This window comes from Varroa jacobsoni, unplaced genomic scaffold, assembly GCF_002532875.2.
Source record: "Varroa jacobsoni isolate VJ856 unplaced genomic scaffold, vjacob_1.0 contig00340, whole genome shotgun sequence".
In the NCBI taxonomy this organism is placed as follows: Eukaryota; Metazoa; Arthropoda; class Arachnida; order Mesostigmata; family Varroidae; genus Varroa; species Varroa jacobsoni.
In genome coordinates, this window is record NW_019214451.1 from 10,731 (window position 1) to 24,430 (window position 13,700).

The 13,700-nt window shown below is 39.5% G+C and overlaps 1 protein-coding gene and 1 long non-coding RNA gene across 2 annotated transcripts; one reads left to right on the forward strand and one right to left on the reverse strand.

The window, feature by feature from the left end:
• Positions 1-722: 722 nt before the first annotated feature.
• On the reverse strand, positions 723-13,601 carry LOC111271081 (uncharacterized). Its single transcript, XR_002686648.2, has 4 exons — positions 13,381-13,601; positions 12,776-12,864; positions 4,092-4,273; positions 723-1,272 (listed from the first exon to the last, which is right to left on the reverse strand). It is a non-coding gene; the product is annotated as an uncharacterized LOC111271081 (long non-coding RNA).
• dre4 (SPT16 homolog, facilitates chromatin remodeling subunit dre4) lies at positions 1,268-9,455 on the forward strand. Its single transcript, XM_022851655.2, has 5 exons — positions 1,268-2,353; positions 4,070-4,336; positions 4,666-5,387; positions 5,948-8,120; positions 8,479-9,455. Exons 1-5 carry the CDS (start codon positions 2,285-2,287, stop codon positions 8,608-8,610), a joined length of 3,363 nt encoding a protein of 1,120 aa, XP_022707390.1. The 5' UTR covers positions 1,268-2,284; the 3' UTR covers positions 8,611-9,455.
• Positions 13,602-13,700: the final 99 nt, after the last annotated feature.

The window sequence follows — 13,700 nt, forward strand, 5'->3', positions numbered from 1 at the left end:
AACTTTGCGGACCTTAGTAGTGCATATACTTACTTGTACGACGAGATAAATATTAGCTGATGAGCACACGTTGACAGTCGGTGAGAACTGATACTGTTACAGATGTTGTGCATAACCCAGCAGTAAAAACACCCACGCAATGTCTTTCATAATTGACGCAGCCAATAATGTCCTCTAGTCATTTAAGTAATTATCACAAGATAAGTGAAGATAAAACAGCATTAATGATTCGCACCAATTCTGACTATTAAATGTTCGCAAGCACTGTAAGGTACTTGAGTTGCAATCTAATATGTGCTTTAGCTAGGGAGACACGACTAATGTATAGTCCAGAAAAAATATAAAACTATAAAAAATTTGAACAGGATTTGGGTCAGTATTATTGATATTACAAACTGACTGGTTTGAGAAACCGATGGGAATTTCATCTCGCTATGAGGAAAATGGATCTTTGAATCGAATATATATTATATTTAACCGGTCAAGTAATGGGATAGAGCAAAAAAGCTGCTGTAGAGGAGAGGATTTAGACGGGCGAAGCTTGAATTGCAATACACAGCTAAATCGATCATACTTTTAGCATTACGGGATGGACGCTCCAAAATTCTACTATCTGTATATCTTGCATAACGAATATCTTCTTACGAGACTTCTGTATACCCTTTTTGTATAACGTTAACTGCGTTCGGTTTATCCATAACGATAAAAATAAAAAAAAAATATGACAACAGAAAAGAATAGGTTTTTTCTTTATTTTATGGAATGTTAACTTTTTTTGTTACTTCATTACACATATGGAGAATTTAATTTTATCGAAGCAATTCGCTAAGATGTTGAAGCATAAATACGGTTAAATCTAATGCGTCGGGTGATAAACAAAGCAGCAGTGTGTGTGCACAACAAAAACTCTGTAGATGAAGGTACTATTCAGAAATGGCTTACTAAGTTAAATAATGGCGCCTTTGAATTAATAAACGCACTCCACTCAACCCTTCTAATTCCTTGATGGTCGCCGACGTTCGAAGCAGGATAATTATTACATAACTTGACGGTTCGCAAGAAAGCGCAAAAATATTGGTAGTAGGCTCTAGGTACGTGATGAAATGAGAAGGGAGATATTCAACAAAATGCTCAACGTCAACCACATAGATATTACATGAAACAGAGCAAGTCTACCGGGAGGAAGCCTGAGTGTAAAGAAGTTCTGGAATTACCTATCGATTATTTAGCTGCTTCTTTTCTATCATCCAGCCATATCGGTGAGCCATTCATCTGCAAAGAAATACGTTCAAGTAGAAACATGACAGAAACTAAAGAACAGACTAAGGTCGCAAACAGGTCCCCGTCCGTTTGAACAGTACAACAGCCACCATTGTTGTGATGCCTACATACGCACAGTTTTAACAAAAAAACACTACTTCTCGATTAGAATTCTGCTGGAAAAAAAAAGCAGAACTTTCAACACTGATAGCACTCCACGTGAATTAATCATTGGGATTTATCGAACTCAAATAACTTTTTAGAGAATAAATTATTTACCCACCTTACGCATGCAAAATATAATTAACTGTATTGATTCTGACAAAAATTATGACTAAAATGATCACAATGAAAGTACATGACATCTACCAATGGTGCAGCTTGAATTGATTGAACGAATAGTTTCTAGCACATTGTTAGGGCACAAAACTTCTTTTAGATATGTGCTTGACTGTATCTCACAGTAAACGCACAAAAATATTGTTCAATGTAAAACAAATCGATATTTGAGCCTCTAATTATTCGAAAACTAATAATATCAAACACATTTCCAATAGAATAGGCTGTCACAGAGTATCGCGCTACAAAGCTAATAACCAATCAAAATTAGTTAGTTGTGTCTTGATGGTATTGCTGCTTTCCAGCTTTCTCTCTCCTTAGCCAAACTCGTCAATAAAAAGTATCAAAAATGTAAGCCACTTCCGTTGTTTTGACTTGACTTGTACAGAGGGTACTTGACTGTGCTTAGTTGCAGTTATTATTTATACATTTAGTTGTATAGCGTTGCTTATTTGAAGCACGGGATTCACCGACCGAATTCAAATCGTGGCGCCGTTTTCCTCTCCTGCGCGCCAAAAACATCGATTGGGGCGCCACCTGTATTGTTTATTAGTTGCGCCATTTTGTAGAGCGGCGTAAATTGTATTCGTCGTGTAAGTGTTTGTGGCTTGTGCGGTGATACCTTTCATAAGTTATTCCGTCGGATTGCCCGGCTGCATAGCCGCGGACCTCAAAACTAACAATCATGTCAAATCCGGCAGTGAACAAGGAGACGTTCTACCGGCGTATGAAAGGCGTCTACCAGGCCTGGAAGGTGAGTGCAGTGAAAGAAAGATGTTCAGGAGACAAGTGCCGTGTTCGTAGCCGCTGTTTCTACTCATGAGTAATGGATAGCCGGTCGAGCGAACGTTCCGCATCGTCTCGTTGAAACGTTTCTTAAATGGATACGAATTTCCACAGTGGCGTAGCACTGCTGCATCGTAAGCAGAGAGGTTCGCGGGCGTCCAATGAAACGGTGGTTACACAAGTACAGCCAATCGTGTTTGGTGCGTTTGGTTTTCTTGATGTTATAAATTTGGGTTGTTGATCCGGCCACCTATTCGCTAATTTTCCGTCGTCGGCCGCGATCGGTGAAACATGATTTGGATTGCCTCATGTCGGCGGTGAAAAATTGAAGTAGAAATATGACAAATAGCTAGACAGATTGTGTTTCACCTAGCTTTTTCATGGAAAACGCATTTTCACATTATTAACCCCTAGTTGTCTTTGCAGGCTGACGGCGTTTCTCCCATTTATTCGTGCCTCAGACCCGCTTAGTGAGCAGGAAAACTAGTGCTAGAGTTATAATGATGATGACATTAATTTGAAGCTTTCCATTATGATTATATTCATCACCGAATGAAGTTGTCTTAGCTTTTCTTGTTTGCGATTTTTGGCTTATAACTGCTACACGTAGTGTGACCTTTTCTAAGTGTCCATGGGCGGAAATATTTTTCCGCTTGGTATTACTTGCCGAGCAGATGAGTTCCTGCATGCAGGTGAATACTTTTTCTTATATTGGCTTTGAAATTTATTATAGTTCGTTCTAGAGTTCAATGAAAATATTGGTGTTGAATTAGTGCAGCCTGTAATATATGATAGATTCAGTCCATGTGTGCAATCGAGTGTACTGTGTTGTTAATCGTCTCATTACACGGCACCTCAGTGCCCGGTCAGTTCAGGCTCCACAACGCTGCTTCAAGGATGAAGCAGTGTAAGTCTGAGTGAGTCTTTCATATACGTACTTCTTCTCACACCTGCCATTTCGAAAATTGGGATGAGCGGGCCCATTTATTGCTGATGTGCTGAAAGGCTAATTAGAGGCCCGCTAAAAGAAAGTGAAGTAGTGCAATATTTTTTATACGCGCAATGGGATGGTGGGAACAATTTGAAAGTGGAGCAAGGGGATTTTCCGCCTTGCTATGTGGGAGCATTTAGGTTTCGCTATAGGAAGCAGTCACAGGGGTCCGCAGAAACATCCAATTCGAGCGAAATCCTTCCAGGCACATAAAGAGTACGCTATAAATGACATAGTTTACCTGTCTAACTTTTCTCTCCTCAAAAATTGAATCTTCCTCTTCATGTAGCTTTAATTGATACTGCGGTCACATTGTTTTTTTTAAGTTGAAGCTAATAAAAGCACGATTCAAAGTGTGCATCTGATATTTTTTGCTATTTTGTTGAACTCAGATCGGAACACAAGGTAATGTCCCAGAAGTAGAGCTGTCAGTAAATGTGTTTTATATTTTTAATATGAAAACTTCTGTGTCTAGGCAATATCACATAATAATACCACAATATAACCGTAATGCAATTATGTATAGTATACAATTGTATTGCTATAGATTATGTGTAAATTGTAATTTGATAAAAAAAAAGGCTCGATGCTTTATATTATTTGACAGGTTTTCTATGCCCGGGTGCAAGTTAGTGGAAGATCTACTCGTAATAATCGTCACGGATTTTATTTGTGTTCTTGGTCTCCGTTTAGAATGGCGAAGCCGAGTACGTACCTTTGGCACAGTCTGACGCCGTTGTGGTTGTCGTCGGACAGGATGAAGACGTAGTGTACTCAAAGAGCACAGCCTTACAACATTATCTGCTCGGATATGAATTGTCCGACACGCTAATGGTACTCTGCGATAGGCAGATCATTTTTCTCGCATCGAAGAAGAAAATTGAGTTTCTCAAACAACTGGAGCAGGGCAAAGAAAACGAAGGTGACGTACCACCAGTCACATTACTTGTTCGCGACAAGGTATGTTAGGCACAAAATGATTGGCTTTATTTGTATTAATGATCGTTTTGATTTAAGCTGGCTGTTATAAGATTTGTAGTAGGCATTTCATTAAGAAAATCTTGCATGGAAATACACAGTTAAATTAGAATTGTTAAATGATTCAAGTCCTTTTAGGATACTTCAAGCCCTCGTGCTTTCGTATATTAAATATTCATACGCTGGTTCCAAATAAGACTATGTTAGTAAATAGTATGGGAAGCAGTGGTTATCAATGATAAAGTAATTTTACTAAAAATGCGTATTCAATTATATCGGTTGTAGTAATATTGTATTGTTCATGTTTTCAGAGTGACAAAGATAAAGGGAATTTTGAAAAGATTATCGAGTCTATCGGCAAGTCGCGCGAAGGTAAGGCGTTAGGCGTCTTCTCAAAGGATAAATTCAAATCGGAATTCATCGATCTTTGGAAGGACGCATTGCGGGCCGCCAAAATTGAGAATACTGTTGATATTTCACCAGCGTTAGCCTATGTGATGTCTTTGAAGGATGATCACGAGATCAGCCTGACAAAGCGTGCTTCCCAGATGTCGGTTGATGTTTACTCAAAGTATTTGCGCCAGCAAATTATGGAGATTATCGATTCCGATCGTAAAATTCGTCACAACAAGCTGTCTGAGATGGTGGAGGAGGCATTTCAGAATAAGAAATTCGTTGGCCAGAACACCGACACAAGCCAGGTGGAAAGCTGTTACCCGGCTATTATTCAAAGTGGCGGAAATTATAATCTTAAATTTAGCGTCCAATCGGACAAAAACTCATTAGACTTTGGCACGATCGTGTGCATGCTTGGTGCACGGTACAAATATTACTGTTCAAATATAGTAAGAACGCTGATGGTGAATCCTTCGGAAGAACAAAAAGAGGTATACACGTTTCTGGTCGATCTTCAGGAGCATATTATCGAGAAACTGCGCGACGGAGAGAAACTCAGCGATGTGTACGTCGAAGGTGTTAAGTATGCTACGGATCATCGTAAGGATCTCCTTGAAAATCTCACAAAAAATTTTGGGTACGTTTTGTGTCATGATATACTGGTGCAAATGTGATGATTTTCTGTTAGTGTTATCGAAAGAGAAGTGGGGAACACGGTTAGTGGACATGGTAGATTGATTCCTATAACAATACCTGTCTTATCTTTGTTTTATTCATTATTTCCAAAAAGGTTAATATTTACAAGAGTTGACTACAAAAAAGTGCAAAGGCTTACTGGAATCTGTTTTACAATGTGACTTCGTTTACTGCGAGTTATTTCTCTATTATATATTCTGTCTGTACGCAATGTGAAGATTTGTCTGGGGATGATTAAGTGTTAGGATAAAGTTGCGTGGTGTATATGACAACAGCAACATTCTGCTGCCTAATGACTTGATATTTTGTTATAAAAACGAACTCTAACTTCTCATCACTCCGATCCGACTCGTGGGCCACATCAATAATATTATTCCAAAGTTTTTTAGAGCTTTTTCTGCTTGTCACCGAGTAAATGTTTGATTTTCCCCAATCGTGTTTGCACAGTAGTATAACAATACAATTCTCGCATTAACTATGCGACAATGTTCTTTTTCGCAGATTCGCGATGGGCATCGAGTTCCGTGAAAGCAGCCTGTCAATAGCACCGAAAGCAAATGCCGTGGCCAAAAAAGGGATGATCTTCAATGTTTGCGTTGGCTTATCGAGCCTTGAAAATAAAGAAGGGAAGGGCGACACCAAAAAGTATGCTTTGTTCGTTGGTGATACAGTTGTTGTTGTAGAAAAGGATCAGCCTGTCAACGTATTGACGCAAAGCAAAAAGAAAATTAAAAACGTTGCCATCGTCCTGAAGGATGACGAGGACGAATCTGAAGAGGAGGAAGAAACCGAGAATAAGGGCGGTGATAAGAAACATAAGGATGGCAAAAAGGACGATGCAGATGAGATACTTGGACGTGGCGCCCGAAGGAACAACGCCATTATGGAGTCAAAGCTTCGAACAGAAGCATCTGGCGAAGAGAAACGACAACAGAACCAAAAGGTACTTGCTGACAAGCTTAACGAGGAGGCAAGAAATCGTTTAGCGAAGCAGGGCGATAGAAAACTCGAGCAAAAACACGGCAAGTCCGTCGTGTCATACAAGAGCGTGGGGCAGCTGCCTCGCGAACCAGAAATGAAGCAGCTTAAGGTGTTTGTTGACAAAAAGTATGAAACGGTCATATTGCCTGTGTTCGGCATACCTGTACCCTATCACATCAGTACAATCAAAAATATCTCACAGTCAGTAGAGGGCGATTACACATATTTGCGAATAAATTTCTTCCACCCAGGCGGTGGAGCTTTGGGCCGAAACGAAGGCTCATATTTCCCTAATCCTGAAGCGACCTTTCTTAAGGAGGTGACGTTCCGTGCCAGCAACCTCAAAGAACCTGGCGAACTGTCAGCGGCTTCAAGTAATTTGAATACGGCATTTCAGCTAATCAAAGCTGTTCAGAAGAAATGGAAAACACGTGAAGCTGAAAAGCGCGAACAAGAAGGCATTGTCAAACAGGATGCTTTGGTGTTATCAAACAATAAAGGAAATCCTAAGCTGAAAGACCTCTACATCCGGCCCAACATCCATTCGAAAAGAATAACTGGTTCGCTCGAGGCCCATACAAATGGATTCCGTTTTACATCGGTGCGAGGTGACCGCGTCGATGTTTTGTACAATAACGTCAAGCATGCGTTCTTCCAGCCTTGCGATAACGAAATGATAATTTTACTACATTTCACATTAAAAAATGCTATTGTGATTGGCAAGAAGAAGCAAACGGATGTACAATTCTATACCGAAGTCGGAGAGATCACTACTGACCTCGGAAAACACCAACACATGCATGACCGAGATGATCTCGCCGCTGAGCAAGCCGAACGTGAGCTTCGAAACAAGCTAAAGAATGCGTTTAAGCAGTTCTGTGAGAAGGTTGAGAACGTCACAAAGCAGGAGGTCGAATTTGATACGCCGTTTAGAGATCTCGGATTTCCTGGCGTCCCATTCCGGTCTACCGTACTATTACAACCCACGTCTGGTGCGCTGGTTCACCTAACCGAGTGGCCTCCATTCATAATTACTCTAGAGGAACTCGAGTTGGTCCATTTCGAGCGAGTACAATTCCATTTAAAGAACTTCGACATGGTATTTGTGTTCAAAGATTACCAGCGAAAGGTAGCGATGGTCAATGCCGTTCCTATGAACCTGCTAGACCATGTTAAAGAATGGCTAAACTCTTGCGATATCCGTTATACCGAGGGTATCCAATCGCTCAATTGGACAAAAATCATGAAGACGATTACGAGTGACCCAGAGGGCTTCTTCGATCAGGGCGGCTGGAAGTTCCTTGATCCTCAGTCAGGTTCGGAGGATGAAGGTGATGAAGACGACGAAGATGATGAGGATGAAGAATTCAATCCTACGGAATCGGAGGACGACGGTGACGGTGGAGATGACGATGATGAAAGTGATTCTGAGGACTATTCGTCGGAGACCGAGGCCAGTGAGTCGGGAGGTGAGGAATCCCTCGGCTCTTCGGAAGAATCAGGTAAAGATTGGTCTGAACTCGAGGAGGAGGCTCGCCGTGCTGATCGGGACAATGAAGAAGAGGAACGTGGTGGAGGTGGTGGAAGCGGTAAAAAGAAGGTGCTCACGAAGCATTCGTCGAAGGGGCACTCAAGCAGCAGTAGCAAGCATCACTCGTCAAAGCATTCGCCGTCGAAAAAGTCATCTCATAAGGTATAGGCGGACATCACAAATGTACATACATTTTACTACTGTGTGTGTGTAGATCGAATGTTGTTGTGCTGATGTGCTATGCCGGCAACCAATATATACTCATTATATAATGTGATTATAATAATCAAATTGACCGTGAGAATGGCGTTCGTTGTTTGGTTCGTTTGTTGCTCTAATGATATAGCAGAATTCCTACGAGTTTGTATTCGGCTAGATCGATGATACAATCTCTAATTCTTGTCGGGTATGACTGATAATACTAATTTTCTCATTTTTAATGGTACTTATTTACTTGCCGTATGTCAAAGCTTTTTACGCGCTAGTCATATGAAATACATTATTTATTCTCTCCCCACAGGATAAGCATCGTGACAAGGATAAGCATAAAAGTCCGCATAAATCATCGCATAAGTCACCCCATAAGGATAAGAAGAGATCACGGGACGACAGCAAGGGTCGCTCCCCCGAGAAGAAACGTCACAAAAAGTGAATGGACATATGACGTCCATAGTCGATATTGTGCGCATGAGAGTTAAGATCATCTCCTTAACAGAGAAATCAGGAATATTACAGGTCGTCTGTCCCTCTGATTGGTCATCGGATCAGCAGCTCCCTGAACCATAGGTATAAAAGTCATTGGTGGCACTTGGGCGCGGGATGATATGGAAAACGTGTTGCACGACCAGCAATACGTCTATTGTATAATACATTTTATTCTGTTGTATGAATAATTAAATATTAAAAATAATAACATATTAATAATAAAAGAGTTCATGTATGTATATTAATCGACCTTTGCAGCCCGTGCGTGTTGTTTCACCCCTCTTTCTGATCCTGCACACACACGGTAAAGAAACAAGGAAGCAAGCAAAGAAACAGAAATACATATAGCCATATATTAAATTTGAAATTGATGAAATAGATTCGGTTGAGGTCTTTATCGTCAACCAAGTAAACAACAAAAGCAACTAGAAAAGGACGAGTATTACAATCAGCCTTATCGGGTTTGCGGTAAAGAAGCCGTTTGCTGTTACATCTGCGAAAGGCAATTGCTTTTATTTTGTAAATGTATTGGCTACATATGACCGCCTCGCAACGAGGCGACTTAGCTACATATATACATACCATAAGCATACATAGACAAATGCATATTTGTGGGTAATTTGCTACAAAAATCACCCAAAGATGAGGGGTTAACGGGAACAAGTTTGTTCCAATGTAAGCAAAAACAGAAATATTATATAAAGAAAGTCGTACGAATAAAGAATAAGCAGTGAGTAAAATATGGGAAGAATAAAAAGACAGCGGATTTGTCTATTTATATTCGTGACTGTATTTGCGAAAGTGTAATCTCTCTTGAGCCAATAGTAGGCATGCTTAGATATGCTCGTAGTTAGAGAAATGGTTGTAAGAAATTGTTCACTTTGCTGTATAGTACCTTGCTTATATAAAACGATGGCGGTTTCGGGATGTCGTGCCTAGAGTACAGTGCATGCTTGTAAGCGCTAAAAACAAACATTTTTCGAAATGAATAAACAGTTCAGTTCTTATCGGAGACTAATATCAATGCCTGGTGACAAAGTAAGCACCTCTCCCTAATTAAATTCCAAAACAGCCGTTATGCAAATTTCTTATGTGTTTTTGCGTACTGTGTGATGTTACTAGATAGGTATTCGTGATAAAATGGCCGAAAACAGCAAAGTGTACTCCAAACAAATTATTTTAAGAGAATGTATATACGTCTTTAGGCTGCTGCAGAAAGTTGGACAACTTGTGTGGTATCCTTTGGCTGAAAAAATCAATGAGAATAACATAAATCTCGTTGATTTTAGCCGTTTAGAATCTATGTGAATATAACTTCCCGTTGCTATTTTCAAAGCCGGCGTAGTACGAGCTGTATTTTAGTTAAATAAAATGGATAGAATTAACCTTAGGAGAATAGTTCTTTAATCGACTTAAACCTCATGCTAATCATCAAAGTGCGTCCCCGCATTTAGGATTATATGCAGCCTATTCTGAATGGCGATCTGTTCATTAATAGAGGACCTGTTGTTTCCTCTGTGAAATCGCCGTTTCTTTTTCGGTTATACAACGCGCTAAATTACTCCTTCACGTGCCGTCTTTTAAAATAAATACTTTAAAATAGCATGCCTTCTTTCAAGTGTATAATTTGTTGTTTGCAAATGAAAACAAAAGAAAACTAAATAAATAGACATTCAATCAAGTTACTAAATTGATATGCATACGTCCACAAAGTGAAATGTAGAATCCCTACAATAGATAAGGGTTCCTAAGATCAATTCTTTAGTTAAACGGTAACAGACCTTAGCCAGCTATTTTTAGCTCAAGATTTACTTTCTTCTAAAATCATGAATTTTGACCGGTGTAATTTTAGCGCATTGCTATTTCCAGGTGTGCAATAGTTTATGCAGTTTCTTATCATAATAGTTCATTCACTTTTAAATATTCGCTAGAATGTTTCCTTTAGAAGGGAAGTAGTAAAAATCTCAGCTTGGAGAACGTAAAGAGCTTCCGCGTGCTTTTGATTCTGTGGAAAGTCTCGCATCTTTGGAAACCACTGTTGCATTTATGTATACTTATCCAGTGTTATATGAAATGCCGAATAATCGAACGACCATATGTTAAAGCGTTTTAGTATTTTAGGCTTGACTCAAAAGAGTAATGGCGTCTTCGGAACTTCGTCAAGTGTTTCAGGCTTGAGGAGCTGGCAGTTGCTTGCCGCTGTGCCTACTAAAGAGATTCCTGTGACAGAAAAAAAGAAGCCTACTTCTCTTTTGACTAGTATTTTGTCGATTTCCCAATAAATCACTAATGCGTTATTTATCAAACCGCTCATCAATCAAAGTCTTTCAATGACAGGTGTCAAGTTAAAATTTGGTTACCGAAGTTCCGGCGCTATTGAAATCTATTTCACTGTACTCGATGGTCGAACGCCGTGGACGCACCGTTTATTTGAAACAAAGATGTAAGGCGCTGCCATACATCAGACATAAAACCACAGTGTGTGGAAGATGTAGTTACATCACTCATCAGAACATATTGTTCGTCGTGCACCGGCAGTGGGTCTTGAGTAAACAGCACAGTTAGCTAACGTTAATAGACGACCTGTGTTAGAGAAGACTGCTCGTGATGAGTGCAAGAGATTATTAATTTTAGAAAGTGGTAAGAAGACCTCTTTAACAAGGAAGTTAACAGAAAGGGTAGTAAGTCTGAAATCTGTGCAGGTCACAAAAGACCGGCATTATTCTCTTTCTTGGTGTGCAGCCAAGCCCTGAGGTAGTGACGGACATCATGTAGCAGTTTCACGATTATTTGACGCGGTAAACTTGTAACTTAATTCTGGAATAAATGTTAGGCTTAGGAAGTTATAACTAACTGGTAGATAATCATTCAACATTCCTTCTAGCTATTTAGTTCATATTACTTCATTAATTGAATACTGTTGGTAAGAGCATATTGCTGGAAAAGTTCCTGGCTTTTGCATTGTTAGGACGTATTTCGTGCTTCATTGATGGCTACTTTAGTTATAATTACTACCAAATATCTACTAATTTATATTAATAGAACACCCTGTGTTCTTCGAAAGAGATTTTCTAAATGAATGAATTTACTCTGTCAGTAAATCACTAAATTAGAAAACTATTTTTGTTCATCCTTCTCTTGAAAAATTTTGCGCTGAACCTTTAGAGGGTAATTTAGAGTTCCAAGTGGCTGTTGTTCGATGCTATTGGTGCGAGGTCAACAGCGTCGTTTAGTATCAGTAAAAAGCTTCGAGGCAAACGTGATGGCCAGAGGACCTATACTCCTACTTGCCTTGTCAGAATGAATGTGCCGATCTTATGTACTTGTCAAATAACAAGAAACTACATGATTCTATTATAACAATGTCAAAAATTAATACCTTATCAAACTATTTGATATTGAATTATTATAAAATACGATTTAACCATACTAATGGCAGAATTATAATTGGAACAGAAATTATTTTCTACAACCGATCGAACTTAATTTCGGTTGGAAATTTTCGGTAATTCGGTCGGAACCTAACCTAACCAATTGTTACACACTTCCACTACGAAATTGTGTTTTCACTCCAGATGTTAATTTTGACACGCTATACGATCGAATACTACATGTATATCGTTGTCTCACAACCACTCGATCCCTGTGAAGCAACATAGTGCGATAGTTGCCAATTTCTCAATAAATTCCTACCAAGCATCGCAAGTAACCACATTTGACGCTCTGGCAATCAACATGCTTTTCTAGTTATTCGTTTGCTGATGACTAGGTGTTATTTAGCTTCTTCTTCTTATGCATAAGGCTGCGATCATGCATTTGTTCAAGTCACAAAATTTTACGCTCAGTTTGGACCTCAATGAGGGGTGTGTTAGCGCAAAACGGCATTTCGACTCCTCATTATAGGTGATGCATGAAGTTCAAGAAGCTTTTGGAACAGACCCTGGATACGTATGAGGCATATGACAAAGGCTTTAAAGCTAAATGTAGCATATTTAATGTACCTCACAGCATTCAAACATAACATTTTCCACGCAAAACCCCGTGAGAATATGAAGAAAGCTGCTTTGAGTTATTTTGGAAAGAAAATTCGTATATCTTAGATGTAAACTCACCGCTGGCGAATCAGATTTTATCTTTGCAGGCTGTGACTGAGATGTCTATCGTCGCCTCTACCATCCTTTGCTGTCTCTAGCTAGAAAACCTATAAAGCGCATAAAGTTATAGGCCATATTTTATAGCAGGGGACCAAAGATTACTCCGCAGCCTGCACTATCCAATCTGTTGGCGTGCTTGTCACTTGGTTCGTGTCCTTGACTTTTGCGCTCAATATCCTCACATGCGTAATGTTCTACTTTGGATCTATTACAAGAGTGGTTCATTCCCTACGTTTCCCGTTCCGACCTAACCCATCTCCTGTTACTCCCCGTCACTGTGCTATAGTTTGACAAAAATAACGTCACATCACTCAGAAAATGTTTTTCAACGATCTAAATATTCTGTAGAGTTTCCTAGTATTATTGTATTTTTAACATGGCAGATCACAGAAGATTGTGCAGCAATAAAACGTGTAAACAGAAGCAATTTAGCGTTTGCTGTAAATATTCAATTAAGTATTTAGTACTACGCTACTAAGTTACGAGTAGTAAGGTATCAAGGCTGCTATGGACTATCACTGAGCTAAGGTACACGTTCAATAATATAGCTGCTATGTACGTACCTTTTTCACGTATGTCATTGTGATTCCTATTTCTACTCTGCATTAACTGTACTTGCTCTTTTTTTTAGTACTTGCAATTTTCCTCTGATTCTACGGATTAAGTACCTTCCTCTGAAGGCAGGTACTTAATCCGTAGCCCGAATATCTGAAATTCAGAAAAATCTATGATGACAGTCGTCGCAACAATATTAGTCGCTTATTAGCCGCCTATTCCTTACGTATTGTTAAACATCATCGCTTTCATAACAAGACAAATGTGAAGGTGGCGTGACCTGGATAGCTAATGCGCATCTGCTTAAGTGCGTGGCCATGGTAATCAT

Bases quoted from the DNA above. Each gene is read 5' to 3' on its own strand.
- dre4 (XM_022851655.2), top strand. From the start codon at position 2,285: ATGTCAAATCCGGCAGTGAACAAGGAGACGTTCTACCGGCGTATGAAA. The intron at 4,337-4,665 runs GTATGTTAGGCA...TCATGTTTTCAG, and splicing joins CATTACTTGTTCGCGACAAG to AGTGACAAAGATAAAGGGAA. The intron at 5,388-5,947 runs GTACGTTTTGTG...TCTTTTTCGCAG, and splicing joins AATCTCACAAAAAATTTTGG to ATTCGCGATGGGCATCGAGT.